General features: G+C 35.8%; 1 protein-coding gene across 2 annotated transcripts in view; it reads left to right on the top strand.

Moving 5' to 3' along the window:
• IFT54 (intraflagellar transport 54) overlaps positions 1-17,003 on the top strand; it is a 175,633-nt gene that overhangs the window by 82,724 nt on the left and 75,906 nt on the right. Inside the window, exons 7-9 of one of the 2 annotated variants that reach the window (XM_090368840.1) lie at positions 6,262-6,327; positions 13,871-13,973; positions 16,098-16,212. In XM_090368840.1, coding sequence (XP_090224966.1) covers positions 6,262-6,327; positions 13,871-13,973; positions 16,098-16,212 — 284 coding nt within the window. Of the gene's footprint in view, positions 1-6,258; positions 6,328-13,870; positions 13,974-16,097; positions 16,213-17,003 lie in introns of both variants that reach the window. The other variant, XM_090368839.1, reaches the window with a different exon arrangement.

Raw genomic sequence — 17,003 nt, 5'->3', positions numbered from 1 at the left:
CGTCATCTCTAACAGAGTCTCTCCACTCGCTTTCTCATAGACGTACTGTTTCTGCTGCATGCCTCTTCTACAGATACTTCCATGGGCTGTTCTTCTGAATTGGCTTCTATAATTCCCACTCTCTCTTTCAAAACAGTCCGAACATGTGCTGCCACCAGCCAACATCCATTTACTGTCCAACTTCAAACCCTCAGAACCAACTTTTCATCTTCCTCATTTATTCATTCAACTGCCGTTTTCTGGAACAACCTTCCTTCAGACGTATTTCCTGAAAATTACAATCTACAGAAGTTCAAGTCCAATGTCAACAAATATCTTCTTTCGTCTTCTCAACCTCCAACCCAAGCACTTTACTAAGTACTATAGGTTCTAATACCTCTCGTGTTTGGGGTTCACATAAAAAAAAAAAAGAAAAAACAACACTGAAAAAGTGTTGGTTGGATGTGCTGTCATTTTATTATTTGCTTTATAGTTGTTAAGGAGAATCGTGTCCATATGCTGCAACAGCATGAATCTTATAATCACCCTACTATATCTGTACTGGATATCCCACAGTCTACTTTCTCTCTGTCTGTTTCTGCACACTGGAAATCTCAGCCTACTGGAAACTATATTGCTTCACTCATTACTGAATCTGACCTCTCTCTTGGCAGTACTGATTCAAAGTCATACTGCTGCAGATGCTTTCACCTATGCACAAGTGGTATACAATTCAAGCACCAGCATCTACAAGAGGTCGGTGCTGATTCCATATGCAATCAGCCATGTAGCAACCCCTCACTCCTTGCTGTCACAGCTTCTCCATGGGGCGCCTCCATAGCCAGGTGGGAAGGAGCAGCAGTGTGTAGCACACGCTTCTTGATTAGACCGGGGTTCGAGCCCATCACCACCAAATACGGAGGATGCAGAAAGGTCAAGGGAATGACCACCGCATATTCCCGGAGCAATATGGCCTTAGTTGCTAATGCTCCTAAAAACCAAATAACAAGCAAACAAACAACTGCTCCATGTAATGTCCTTCATCCTTAACTCTACAAAGTCTATCCATCTCTCATTGTTTGCATCATCAGTAAGCAGTCATCTAGCATCATATGCATCTCATCGCAAGCAGAACTACTAAAAACCAAATACAAGAACGCTACGAGTTGTCTAGGACTAGAATTGTCATCTTTAGACCGGCCCTACAACAAAGGCAGAAGATATAAAAAATCTATTTGAAATTAAAAATGGTTTTAAAGTGGAAGGAAGGGCCATCTAAACATGCTATCCTAACTTCAATCATAACTTGCTAACACCTAAACAGGACATTTTTTTTTTTTTTTAAGATCAGAAGTCCTGGACAAGGAATTTTCATCAAATTATTGAATGGACTGGCAAGGGACTTTTCAGATCTATAACTCCAACTTTCAAAGCCCTTCCAAACTTCACATAAATGGAGTAACATTTTCTACTACTCCTGTCTCTGTATATTTGTACAACTGGAGAAGCATAGTTAGCAACTTATCTTAATTAAAATCTTCCCTAGATAAAAATGATTTTAACATTTATTTTCTTACTGGGACCAGGATGCAAAATGGGATACATGATTCAGAGATTGTCACCACAAATTACACAATCCATAAGACAGATCAGGGTTTCCTTGGCAATAGCTTAGCTATTATCCATTCATCCAATATCACCTGTATTCATTCTGTTGCTTTTGAATACTTAGTAGCTTTAGGCTGCTCTCTCAGAATCAGCAATATGGAGATTTTCACCATACTGGTTTACTTGCCTCTGCCTATGACAAACCACGGTATACATATTTTAGAAGCTGCTGTCAGATGCTTTCGCCTATCATCAGCCTTACAATCTGAAGAATACAATCATTAGCCTTAGTCATAACTAGAGCTTTGCCAAGGGTGAGGTGAATGAGGCTCTTACCTCATGTTAAAAGCTGAAAGGGGCACCAAAAGAAAAGTTAAATAATTGCCAATGTTTTCGATTTTATGTTTTGATTATTCCAATCCGTTTATCATCTTGCTTTTGCAAGATGAAAATCTTGAAAATTATTCATGAATATGAACTGTTAGAATCGTTTTTCAACCTGGAAGTGGCATTAAGAATATATTTAATGATTCCAGTGACAGTTGCATTATGTGAAGGAGGAGGTTTCAGCAAGCTGAAGTTTATTAAAAACTATTTGCGGTCAACATTAAGCCAAGAAAAAATTATCTGATATGGCCATTTTATCAGTGGAGAGGACCATACGTATTCAAAGAAATTTCGACAAAATTATTGATGACTTTTCGTCACTCAAAAGCTCGCAAAATAAAATTGTAATCTGTACATATAAAAGCTGTGTGTCTGTCTATAATATATTATTGTTAATTTATTAAAGAAATATTGTTTATTTATAATTAAAATTATTCTAATTTGTGATATTTTTGACGAAACATTTGTTTCAAGTACAGTCAGTTCTGCTATGATGTGTATTTTGGTAATGTGAATTTTCTCCATTGCGACTGATATATTAGGGACCAATGCGGGTATAACACGATTTTCCCTTTGGCTCATGCGCGATTTCGTCTGCGAGTAACATTAGGTGAGCACAAAACCTGGCAGCAATCTGAACATAGTGACCCGTGCAGCAATCTGAACATAGTGACTCGTGCAGCAATACATACAAGTTTATGAAGCTTAAGAAGTGTAAAATGTGAGAGAGCTATATTTCCCAATTACCGTAGTTGTATTGGTCAGAGACACTCTAGTCATTCGCTGTGTTCACAATATATTGTATGCCAACTCATGTTTTCAGGAGCTCACATTTTTCAGTTCGAACAGAAATTTCGTGAGGCGTGATAGCGTGAGCAGAGGAGTACATTTCTGGAGATCACTACCATAAAACAATAAAAACAATTTGTAGTTCCCAGTTTATCAGGCTTTTCTGTTAGTGCAATCTATTTATAAACGGGTAGTAAGCTCGACCTTATTGCATTTGCGATAATACCGATAGCTGGAATTCTATGTATTTTTACGTAATTAAGGTGAAATATGTTTCTCCTTCCATGAAATCTTCAATCATATAAAAACATAAACAAATTTTCAGAATCTTCTGTTCATTCCTATTTTTTAAGCTTCCTATTTTTAATGCGCAAAATTGTTACTGCATATCTCACTTGTACAATTTGTGTGTGCTGTGTTTGTTGTTATTGATTGCTTATCTTTTTTACTGTTTTAAATTTTACAATCCAAAAAAAAATGTCAGTGAACAGAAATATTTATTAGTATGTATATATTAGAATGCTATATTTACTGTAATATTTATTTATTAGAAATTTAAGATGTTCAAACCTGTGTTAGCAATTTTATTGGTTTAACTTTTTTTAGTGTTTTACTTACCACACTGAGCTTTTTTTTTGTGTGCTCTGCCCCTATCCCTATTTTTCCCATAAGCCCTGTTGTTTTTTAAAGCACAAAATGCCATAATGCAGAGATTTTTAGGAACACATGTACCGTGTTATAGCAGAACTAACTGTATTGTAATAATATTGTTATTTTTGAAATGAATGACACATATTTCTAGAAGGATGTAGAGCTGCTGGAACGAGTACAGAGAAGGGCAACAAGATTAGTGAATGGAACAAAGGGTTGCTCTTACGAAGAAAGGCTTAAGTTTTGAAAATTACAGTGTCTGGAGACTAGGCACCGGCGAAGTGATCTGATAGAGGTGTATAAAGCTTTGAATGGTTTGAGCATGCTCAATGCTGATGGGATTCTTCCTCTTGCTCAGAATAATCACCTGAGAGGGCATAAATTCAGATTGAGGAAAGACAGATGTAGGATAGATGTGCAGAAATTTGCCTTTAGCCAGCGGGTAGTTGGTTGGTGGAACAGACTTCCATCCCTTGTTATGGAGGTTGATAGCTTAAATAAATTTAAGGCTCAGCTGGACAGGTATTTCGAACGAACGGAGGGGTGAAGTGGAAGTTTTTTTTTTTTTTTTGGCTGATGCTGCATAAGCTTGCTTTCTTGCATCATATGCCTCTACTAATGCTAATAAATAAATCTATTATTTATTTATAATAAATACTGCTTATGAGAATAAAAATTACTTTAAACAGTTTTTATTTTAATTTTTTTGTCATCCTTTTATTTTTATTAAAACGTGTACCAGAAATGTATTTTAAATAAGTCATATTGTTTTAATAATTTTTTTTTTTTTTTATATTTTAAGCGAGGGCACAAGTTTTCATTCTTGCCTTAGGTACTAAAATGGCTTGCCATGGCCCTGGTCATAACCATGTGATTTCAGTGTACCCAAGGGCTGAACTCCATCTGCAATGTTACTAGAAGTAATGCTGGTAATGCTGCAGCTGAGTAATCTTGGCCTAAATCAATACTCTGATCTTCTATTCAGAGCAAATGCCTACTTTGATTTTATTTTTCTCATTGCATGATCCCAAATTTCACTCAAGTATGAAATTGCACTTTTTTCATTCACACTGACTGAAATTAGTTTCAATAAAAATAATAACCCAATAAAGCTCCACTAATGCAAAAACAACTTCAGAAAAGATTGATACAAAGCTGATCTACTTAATCTTGGTAAAATTTGACTTCAAATATCTGAATGAGGTGAGTAATGTTAATGAAGCCACACAGATTTTTATCCTTGAAGCCCTGTCGATTATCAGTGACATTATACCATTCTAGACCTAATTTGGGCAAGTTAGAATTGAAATTAGAAATGAAATAATTACAAACTTGAAGACTATAAAGATTCTACAGAAAAAAACTACAAAAGCTCAAGGAATATAAAGTACAACATAATCTTATGCACTTAAGGCAAGAATTAAAACAACTCCTCCAGACAGCTTACCATCAGTGCATATATTCTATTCAGAATAGTCTAATCACTGAAGGAGACATTGAATCAAGGGCATCCAACCTTTTTTGACTAGGGAGCCAAAACCAGTAAAATGTTGGTTTGTTGGCTGCAACAACATTTCCTTATTGCTAATTGTGCATTTTGCAAAACAGACTATTTATCACCTTGAAAACAGAGTTCTAGTTAAAAATGGGTTGCATATTAGAAATCAGCATTAAAAATTACACTAACTCCACCATATTGAAAGAAAGTTGTGTTCATTGTTTAGTGTTATTACCTGACACTAATAATTCACTAATAATTCTTATTATATGGTTATGATAATATTGTTAAGTAATGAGGAAAGTACATAAAACATCATTAAGAAGAAATATAGAAAACATAGTTTCAAATTTCAGTGTATAAATTATGATACTAGTTTAAACTCAAGTAACCTGTAGCACATAGCTACCTACATGACCACCCAAAATTTACAAGTGTAGTAACCTTATAAGAGAAACTGATCTTGCAAAAGACAATAGAATAACCAAAAGCAGAACTCTTTATTTTAGAAAGAAGCATTATATGATTATACTTCATCTAATGATAGTTACTTTCTGGGTAGTCCTGTTTTTTTTTTTTTTTTTTTTTTTAAATCCTTCACAATGTTAAAATAAGTATAGAAACATGCTAGCTCCTGCATTTTTATGTGTAGTATTTATTTTCCTTTTTTTTTTTTTTTTTTTTAAATATGTACTAGTTTAAAATGTTTTTCTTTTTATTTGGGCGTATAAATTCAAATAGTTTTCCTTTCATTAAGAAGATAAAGGTAGATATTTACTGTAATACACTACTGTAACATATTTCATATGTTTTGTTTGCTAATGACGTTACAGTATTGTAAAATTTTGCATCACTAATAACATTTCTTATTCTGATTAACCAGTTTCAAAACAGAAGTACTTTATTCTCCACAAATTTTCTGTATTTATGTATTTGTTCTCCACAAATTTTATTCTACTTTATTCTCCTTTATTATTTATTCTCCACTACTTTATTCTCCACAAATTTTCTGTATTTGTCAACAATCCTTATTCCCACCTTCACAAATGCTGAACAAGACTGATCCACATTCAAAGATGTCAAAATGTTTAATAAAAAAAAATTAAAACAATTTAAAAATATAATATCTAAACTTGAATGGCAAGTGATTACGTGGAGACATGTGCCAATTATTAAACTGTGTTATCTGTTTATTTGGGATATATATAGTTAATAAACTGTAACACTGGAAAGAGCATATTAAATGCCCCTTTGAGTCTTATGTTAATTTCAATTTGTATTAAATTACAGTACTTATTAATTCTGAAATAAATTAATATAAAATTCTTGTTTTGGAATGTCACTAGCAGGATAATGAACCAGAAGTTGCCAACTCTTCTGTTAACTTGTCAGAAGAACAGAAAGCAATTAAGGAAGTAAGTATGATATTTATTTATTATTCTTTAGAAAGTATTTTACCTGTGTGGTATTGTATAGAGGCTGCCATAATATTCATCCTGTTTTAACTTTATTATGCATTGGTTAGAAATTGGAGCAACAATTATCTCTGCGGTATAGGTAACTTCTGTTTAGTGGCCAATGTGAATTGCGAGGTGAGGAGGGGGATTTGGTGAGGGAAACAAAGGGTTCTCTTATGAAGAAAGGCTTTAAGTTGTGCAAATTGCAGCATCTGGAGACTAGGCACCTGCGAGGTAGTCTGATTGAGGTGTATAAGGCATTGAATGGTTTGTGACAAGCTCATTGGTGATGGGATTCTTCCTCTTGCTCAGATTACACACCTGAGGGAGGGGCCATAAATTCAAATTGAGGAAAGACAATTGTAGAATAGATGTGCAGAAATTTTCCTTTAGCCAGCTGGTGGTTGATTGCCGAAACAAACTTCCATCTGTCATTGTGGAAGTTGATAGTTGAAATAAATTCAAAGAACTGGACAAACTTTTGGAGCAAATGGATGAGTGAAATGGGAAGTGTTTTTTTTTTTTTTTTTTTGGCTGATGCTGTATAAGCTTGCTTTCTTGCATCATATGCCTCTACTAATGCTAATAATGTGGTTTATATTTCAAAATTTTAATGCAAAAATATCTGGTGGAGAACTATATATGACTAGTACTGGACAGGGATGATCCCACCGAACTAGGCATGTACACTTGTTTTGCCCAAATTCATTGCTGCCACCCTTTGGTGAGTGTTGAGTTTGTGTGCTGGGAGGTTGCCTCTCACAATATCTCAGTATTATTGTATAGGCAGTTCCATCATTAAAGCATTTCCAATGGCCAGGATAGGCAAAGCATTTAGAACCGGAAAAATTTCCACATAATGAAGGCAATCTGTAACATTGATGATACCTGAATTGAAGTCTCCTTCTCATCTTGTATGAAAGGTATCTGCAACAGCTGTCCAAAAAGGATAGTCGTATGGGACTCCCCTTGCATTTTGAAGATGAGCTATCCAATATAATGAAGACAACAGCCACATTGGACTGAGGTAGTGATTGCATATTATGTAGAAGAATTGTCAGCTTTCCACAGAGTCTGTTACTAACAATGAATTGTAGGAATTAGATTTCCATGTTGCTTTAGAGGAAACAGTCATTCAAGAGGCACTTTCATTAGACAATCACAGCTTGAATTTCTTGAAAGAGCATGACAGTGATATTGCGGCCGCTTATGTGAGATTTGTTTATAGTATCCATATAAGTGAAAAAAAAAAAAGCAAAGTGTCTGCCCTGGATTTGCTTTTAGTGCAAGTCCCATGGAATCCCATAAATATCGAATACAATATTTAATGGGATTCCATTAGACTCCCAATTATCCAGGGAAATTAGGAAGTGAAGTTTCCTGCAAAATGAAAGAAAATATTGTAAATTGTAGCAAAAATACTGCACTCATATTTATAAAAATATACTACAGCAAGAGAAGCTTAAACATGAAATTTAATACATACATATTACTTTTTTGGGAAAGGAAACTATTGGAGTTTGTCTTCCCCCTCCCCAATTTGCAACTGGTATTATGCAAATTTCAAAGTATCTTCATATCAGTGTGAGTGCTGTGTCCTTGTTCCATGTAGTGAGTAAAGACCAATTAAAGTTGATACTTTAGCACCTTTTTATGTTTATCGATGAGCTGAACTTTTTTTGTTCAATAGAAGGAATAGTGCTTTGCAGTTTTAACATAATGGGGTGTACATGGATGCAAACAAAAAAGAAAAAAACATTGTTTATTAGAATGTTTTTTTCTTTTTTTGCATCCATGTGTACTAATACTGAAATATTGCTGAGGTTGAGCTAGTAGGCAGAAAGCAAAGTCGGAGATGAGCAATTCAAATGTAGGAACATAACAGAATGTAAACACCTGTAATGGACTTAACACATTTGTTTTGATTATCTGTAGAGATCCCCGGGTTAATCCACAAACTGGATAATCCACCCCACCCCTAAGGTAACCAAGAGTCTATTGTATTCTGATGCTTCTCAGTGATGTGCATACAGCAGTTCTTAATAAAAAAGCCTCAAACTCTCAAAGTGTGTTTCTGTGCTCTGCTGCTCAGCAACACACACATCTATGTATATAGTAGTACTACTATTACCATTACTATATTGAATTTGATAATGATAATGTTGACACAGGCAATCTTGGGCTGGGAAATCATGACCAGTCCTTATAAATAATAATAAATAAATTTTGTTTATACTCTGGGACGACCAAATGGTCAGAGGAGTTTACAAGATACACAGAATACAAGAAACAGCACCATGTTCAGCAGTCACAGGCTTGAACCCCGGTCACTCAAGGCACGTGTACTTATGCACCCGTGCGCCTGACCACTAGGCTACGGCGGCCATTTTGGATATAGCCACTGATTGTCACTTGGTTTTACGAGTGAAGGAGAATTGGGGCAGAAATTGAAGACAAATGGCAGCCTAAATTGGCTACACACAGTCAGTCTACTTGTTTCTATGTTGCTAGTGTGAGTGCCTTGTCTCGATGATGACAAAAATGTTTTCAGTATAGAGAGAGGGTATCTGGATAAACAAAAAGTTTGATTCTGATATGTGTATGTTATTTATAAAAAATAAGTTCGGGTCAACCTTCAACCACCAATGTATAATAAATATGACTGAAAACTTAAATTCTTAGTGGTGTGTTTTTTTTTTTTTTTTTGAACTGCACTTCTTAAGACTGGACCTCAGGAACTTGACATTTGGTCATTGGGCTGTCGAGCACTGAAATAAACTACCTTTCTGGGTGGTGCAGATTGATAGTCTGGCGATGTTTTAAGTACAACTCGACCAGTGCCTTCTGGTGATGTGAAGAGTATGGTAAGAGGGATATAGGTTGTGTAGACTCTTTTTTTTTTTTTTTTTTTTTTGCTGGTGCAGCAAAAGTCTAGCTTCTTTTCATATTTTGGTCTTTACTAATACGAAACACAACATTCATAGTCTAAAAAATATGCGAAGAATGAAGTACCAATTATTCAGGAAATTAAGTAATAAAATTTATTACAAAATTCTTCAGTCCCTGAAATTCTTAAGCTGATATATATAGTAGTTTGAAAACAGTTGAAACCTATCCAATTGACCTTTGAACCTTCCCAAGCTGTCAGCCTCAACCACCCATGGAGGCAACATTGTGGCTAAAAAACATTCTGCAATCCATTGTATCAAATCTCTTCTCCTGCAATTTAAATTTAGTTCTAGTTCTAGAATCGGGTCACTGGTCTCTAGTTCTGGAGTCATTAATTTTTCTTTCTCCTCTCAGAGGTTACACCACCTTATACACCACAATTAGCTCTCTTCTAAGGTGTCTGGTTTCCAAACTCTGCAGTCCATGTATTCAAAATCTTTCCTCGTATGGAGGGCTCTTTTCTGATCTCATTAGATGCGTTGCCCATTTTTGGACCCTGTCAAGAAGCTTGATTTTTTTTATTAGGTGCGGTCTCCATAATTGAACACAGTATTCCAGAGGCAGACTTACAATTGTCTTATACATTGGGATTATTACCGTGGATCTTCATTGCTGCTTGGAGAACTTCATGTCCAACCATGTTGTGACTCCCAAATTCCTCTGTTCCTCTGCTATTTTTAATTCATTCCCACCAATTGTATGAGTTCTTTTGGTGCTATTCCTCAAGTGTAAGATCTTGCATTTTGCTGCATTAAAATTCTTAGCTATATTTTTCTGACCACTACCATTGAAGTCTATCCAGGTTATCCTGAAGAAGTGCCATTTGGTGCTGATCATTAACTACTCTACCAATCCTGACATCATCTGCAAAGTTTGGCATCATGCCCCTTCATCAGTGCCATTTAAGAAAATCAAAACAACAACGGTCCAGTCCTTTGAACCCCACATCTTACATTGGCTATCTTTATCTATAGGTGATATGTTGGCACATTTCCAATTAAAGGGAATCTCTAAGTCTAGTGATGCCCTCATAATTAACCTTAATAGTTCAATGCACTCTCTTTCCACCTCCCTCAAAAAAAAATGGCGCCTCCGTAGCCAGGTGGGAAGGAGCAACAGTGCGTAGCACACGCTTCTTGATTAGACCGGGGTTCGAGCCGTCACCACCAAATACGGAAGATGCGGAAAGGTCAGGAAATGACCACCGCATATCCCAGAGCAATATGGCCTTAGTTGCTAATGCTCCTAAAAACCAAATAACAAACAAACAAACCTCCCTCAAAATCCCTGGATATATGCTATCAACTCCCAGGAGCCTTACATGCATTTAGGCTCAAAAGTTTTTCTAGTGAATAATCTAAAATTTCAGTATTGCTAATTTCATGCCTCCCTAGCTTCACTTTCACAGCTTCTCACTGTGAAGGGGCTTTTGTCTGTAAATATCTATACAGAATACCTGTTCAATTCGTCTGCAACGTCATCTGAGTTATCTAAGACTTTCCAACATCCACTACACAAGTGTATGATCTGGTTCATTCTTTTCTTCATATACAAAACTCCTTGTACCTGTTCTTTGCTCACTTATCTAACAATTTTTCCGATATCATAATTTCCTTTGCCAACCTGACCTTGTATGTGATATTATTACAGTGAAATTGTGGCTGCTATGGGCTTCATGACTTTTTATTCTCTTTAACTTTTCCCTGCTATCTCTTTTCTGCTCAATTAAACTGACTAATCTCATTATTCATCCATCTCGGCATCATCCTTATGCTGTATTTTCTTAATGATATATATGTATTCATGGCATCTATGACTATAGCTGCAAAGGTATATCATTATTCTAATGTATTTGCATTCTGTGTGCCCCCTAGTTGATATAGGACATATAGTACATCAAGCTGTCATCTATTTATGACTGCTGTAAAGGTATATCATTATTCTAATGTATTTGCATTCTGTGTGCCCCCAGTTGATATAGGACGTATAGTGCTTTTTTTTTTTTTTTTTTTTTTATTTGGTAGTTGTTGGCGCATCGGCTTCTGTGGCCATATTGCACCTCCCAAGGTTTTTGCAGTACTTTGATCCAAGCCCGAGGCGGGAATCGAACCCGCGACCTTTGGGTTGCCGCGCAGGTACTTTACCCACTCGGCTAGCCCGGTCGGCTGACGTATAGTGCATCAAGCTGTCATCTATTTCTCTATCCTTTAACAAAGTTGTATAATAAACTTTCTTCTGAGTTGGTCGGTGCTTCCAATAACTTATTTATATCCCTAGTTACCAACCTCAGTGGATTCTTCATTTAACTACTCTGTAATATTTTAGCATTCTTCATGAATGCTTAAATATCATAGAGCTGAATACGTTTTATTATCTAAATTCATATTCCTGATTAAGAACACAATTGAATTGAAGGGTTTCCAAGAGCTGTGTCTTTCAGATTGAGGTTCCCTAGTGGTAATGCTTACTAGGATTGTAGCAAGTTGAGCTGGCATTTTTGGAGTTGATATTATCATTCCCTAGTGTCATTGCTTTTATAAATGGCTTTCTTGCTGTATTATCTCTGTAAAATGCCTAGTTTAGTAACATAATCATAAATATCAGAATACAGCCTGATAGCCTTCTTAAGTTGTATTAATTTATGTTTATTGTGTTGAGTTCTCTTATATTTTTACAATAGTTTGTAAAGAGATCTCAACGTTCATTACTTTTGAACACCACAATCTCCTGGCTGATATTTGTAATTATGACCATTATGACATTTGTGTTATTATTATTATTATTATTATTATTATTAACTATATGGTGCAAGGAAGCCTTGAGTCTTTTGCTGCACCAGCCAAAAAAAAAAAAAAAAAAATTTCTGAGTTATCCTGTGAGAGAGAGAGAGAGAGCACAAGTGTCAGAAGTAGAAGGGAGAGAATCACTAAGAAAAAGAAAAATTATGATATCCAGCTAAGAACCCTGGGTATGCCAAACCCATACTCACCAGATGTTATAGAAAGGTGTACTTTATTTCTTATATTGTCATAAATTTAAATGGTCAAGGGAAATGTCTTTGAGATAGGTGGAAAGCTTCTGAAAATGAAATGCATTTTGTTTTCCAAAAATATGTTATACTTTTGTTTATTTATTTTGTTATTGACATGAAAAATGTAACTAGCATACTTTTTTGAATGCCTACTTTCTTGCATCATTTATCACTACTACTACTACATTGGTGTGCAAAATTTAAGGACCAGTCAGGTTTTCACCTGTAGCTTCTCATAGGAGTGGCCTGGATATGGGAAAAGCATACCAAAGGAACCTCATGAGGTACAGAAATGAAGAAGGAAACAAAACGGTACAGAGGGACTTTATTCAAAAATGGCAACACAGCACCGGCTGCCATGATACAGATGCATCACTGCCAAAGATGGAACAAAGGGAAGAGGTGGTCCTCAGTAGGAGATATGGCCACCCCTAATGTCGATGCAGGCTTTGCACTGCCTGTCCATACTTAGAACAATGTTGTTGATAAGTTCTTGCGGTAACATCGTCCATTCCTCTGTCAGCGCCATTTTCAGCTGGTGAACATTTTCTGGTGGGTGTGGACGTGCCACTAGGCATCTCCCCAGAGCATCCCATATGTGTTTGATGAGATTTAGATTGGAGGAAATGGGCAGGCCAATCCATACGAACAATGTCCTCACTTTCCAAAAGCATATTAACAGCTGCAGGGCGATGGAGTGCGGCGTTATCATCAATAAACATGAACTTTGGAACAGACGCACATGGGGAGGAATTACCTCAGTACAGTAGTGTGCACTGGTTACAGTACCGCCTTCCAATATCTGGAGTTGTGTACGTCCATCCAAGATAACGCCTCCCCAGACAAGAACACTTCGACCACCATATTAAATCCCTTTCAGTGATGTTTGCGGGGTGATACTGTGTGCCAACCTCTCGCCAGATTAGCTGACATCCAGAATTGCTGCTGAGACTGAATCTACTCTCATCAGTAAAGAGTATCTTAAGTAAAGATTTTGTGGTTGTAACCTTTAGAAATAGTGTTGGTCCTTAAGTTTTGCACACCAGTATACTAATAATAATAATAATTATTAGTATTATTATTATTACTAGTATTATTATTATTCCCCCCAATCAGGGAGAAATAATAATAAATGTAACAAGTGATCCAGCTTGGCGGTTGATTTAAATTTTGTTGGTTGGTAAAAAAAAAAAAAAAAAAAGGCAAACTGCAGCCATTATCAACCCACTGCAGGATGGAAGCTTCCTCAACAATTCATGTTGAGGGAATTGGACCATAGTCTGCCATGCTGGTCCAGTTCGGGTTGGCAGATCGACTGTATTTAGTAGTCAGGGGCTTGAACCCCGGTCTACTCAAAGAGCATGTGCTACTGTACTCCTGCTCCTGACCAACCGGCTATGGAGGTCTTTCTTGTTGGTTGGTAGTCTTGATTAATTCCAGTTTTTTTTTATGATAATCTTCATGCTTATTCTTTCTGCATTTTACATTTTTTTTTTTTTTTTTGTTTACAATATTTTGTAGGATGATAACATAAATCATGAAGTGAAATCTGTTAGACCATTGTCTAAAACAGTGCAGAAGACATCTAGACCATCATCTCAAAGGAATGCAAAATTGCAGTCTTGTAAGTATTAATAGCCATATTGAGATGGATGCTTAAAAATATAATTAATAGAATTCTGTGTGTTAAGCTCCCTAACTGCTTGATGTTTGAGGAATAAAACTTATTTCTTCAGAATCTTAATAAGAGATCTCTTTTCTTCAGTTCTAATTTTGATTGCTGATTTAAGAAATTAAAAAGAGAAAACAATTTGGTAATTGGGATTTTAAATGGAAAGGGGTTAATTGTACAGAGCTGAAATTTGGAATGAATGTTGCCCATACCATGCAAAAACAAAAGGTATTAAAAAAAGTTCCAAAAGGTGGCATCGTACAGAGAAAGAAGAAACTAATGTGTTATTTGAAATAAAGCACATTATTGCTGATGAATTGCACATTATTGCATAGAATATACCTGGACAGAAACATTTCTTTGGCTGCAAGGAAATATTGCTATCTGAAAGGAAAGGAAGAGAATCTCATTCACAAAATGTGTTTATGCACAGCTGCCAACTCTTCGGATTTACAATGAAGATCTCCCCATTCCCCCTCCCCTTTTTAAGAGATAAACAGAAAACTATGGCTTTGCCTTTAAATTTGGAATTTTTAAAGCACTTTGCAAATTTGTAGTTTAAATTTCAGTTTTCATCTGTAATTGACAAAATATCTAGAATGGGCAAAACAGAGTATAAGTTATATTCTGTATTAGATGTAGCATAAGATGTCACTTCTGAGTATAGTTATCCATTTGTCCCTTAAACATCACCAGACTGTCGATCTCAATTGTTCAGGAAGGCAGTTTATTTTAGAGGTCAAAAATACTTTGACCAGTTGTAAACTTCCCCAAGTTCAGTCTGTTAGTTTTACCCAATAGTTTAAATTTATATCTCTGACGTTTGTGTCCTATTTCAGTATAGAAATTTTTCTACCATTCAATTTTCCACTTCCTTATACATCTCCAATCCCTCCCTCCCCTTCTTCTTGAGATGCTTGTTTTATGATCTTTTGGAAACATGGCCTGGCTTTGAACCCTTTTAAGTAGATCAGTGGCTTTTCTTAAATGTATCCTCGAAACCTAAATGCAGTATTCCAAATGTGGTCTCATCATATCTAAAAACTTCTTTACTTCATACAGCACCTTTTCTTACCATAGAATACACCGTGAATTGTCAAACTATAGAGTAAGCTGATCTGCGAAATGATCTAAACCTCCCAAACACTTCCTCGTTCATTTCACAAATATATGTGGTCTCAGTTCTAATCTCAATGATATCCATTTCCATTTAGCCAAACCCCATGTACTTTTTCTGACAGCATCTCCATTATCAGTTGATTCACTGGATAAAAGAAAGCCATAATAATTTTGATATTAACAAAATTATTATGGCTGAATATGTCCCACCAAGTGAGGCTGTCAATCAATCATACTACATAGAAGTTCAGACAAGGCGGGATGAAAAAATTTGAAGGAAGACACCTGAATTGTGGAAGAATGTTTGGATGCTCCAGCACACAATGTGCTCTCTGTTCACCAGTTGCATCCAGGTATTATTGTAAGGGGGTCATGATGACCAGGTTTTTGAGTGTTTTTTTTTTTTTAGATAGACCTAGGAACACTTATACGCATGTCTAAAGGGTGCATATGCCCCTCTGCCCTCCACTGAATACACCCCTGGATTCAACCACTGCTCCTCTCAGTTGTCTTAATTATTCACTGTATGATTCCTTTTGCTTCACCAGTTTCTGCCAAAAATGAAATATCTCTGTGTATGTGAACATGCCAAAAGAGGAATTTGAAAAGTCACAAGGGGTAAGTCTGTCTACTTGCCTTGTGACTTTTTTTTTCTCCTCCCTAACTGAAAAGTATACTTAAGGGAACCCATTTTCAGTCCATTGAAGTCATTCAGAAAAAAATCACCTAAGTGTTAAAAGGGCTTACAGAAGATGACTTCCAGAAATGTGCTGTGCTTGGAAGAAATGTATGGAACAGTGTGTGTGTGTGTGCAAGTCCAAGACAATTATTTTGAAGGTATAACTTGTAAGGTATGCAATATTTCATTATATTTATTTTATTGCAAACGGCCTTGTTATTTAATAGCCACACCTTGTATTAAACATGTATTTGAATTTTAATCATTTTCTTTTTTAGCTACTTTACTGCCTACAGAAGGTCTGTCAGCACCATCAGTCCCAGCTGTTCAGGAAGCTACAGAAGAGTTGTCCAGTATAAAGCCATCCACAAGTGGGCAAAGGCCACCCTCAAGGTATTTATTTTTACATATATATATATATATATATGCTAACTGTTCTGTAAAAAACAGTTATGTGAGTAATGGTAGATGGCTGGATGCTCAATTGTATCAAGTTGGATACACGCTGACGACTTGTATAAACAAGTCGGCAGCGTGTTTGGAAGACTTCTATGCCAGATGCAATCAAAAGCCATGAAATGTGAAGAGCAACTGCTTGAGTTACTTTTATGCTTATACTTAATAAACTTTTCCATTGAATTTGACCATGGAAGGGTAACATGAGCCAGATATCACTAGTGTATCAACATTACTGAAATCCATATTGGCATTCATTGATCAGGTAGGAGTTTGCAGTTAATGGATATCTCCATTACTCTAGAAAGAATAAAGGTAAGTGTAATGGGACAATAATTGTACAGCAGGGATTTTTCACTCTTTTTAGAAACTGTCTGGATATGAGCAAATTTCCAAGCAAGGAAAAACACCAATGGAAGAAGAAAGTGTAAAAAAATGAAGTAAGCTTAGGAGCATTTTAAGAAGTGGAGAAATATTGTCAGGACCTGGAATTTTCTTGGCATCAAGATTGTTCAAAATTATATTAAATTATTTTAATATTATTTTAACGTATAATTTTATAATTTATTCGCATAAGGAGAGTTGGTTAAGAAGAAATCCTACTGACTGAATGAAAGGTAACTCCTTGTTTATTCCTCAAATATTAATAAAATGTAGGAAGAATTGAGCATTTGTAAGCTCTCATTTATGTACAGTAATACCCCGAAGTTACGCGATAGGTGGGTCCG

Source organism: Mastigoproctus giganteus, chromosome 2 (assembly GCF_048544385.1).
Source record: "Mastigoproctus giganteus isolate SK-2022 chromosome 2, ASM4854438v1, whole genome shotgun sequence".
NCBI classification, from domain to species: domain Eukaryota; kingdom Metazoa; phylum Arthropoda; class Arachnida; order Uropygi; family Thelyphonidae; genus Mastigoproctus; species Mastigoproctus giganteus.
The sequence above is the reverse complement of the archived record's forward strand: the minus strand, read 5'-3'. Positions and strand labels throughout refer to the sequence as shown.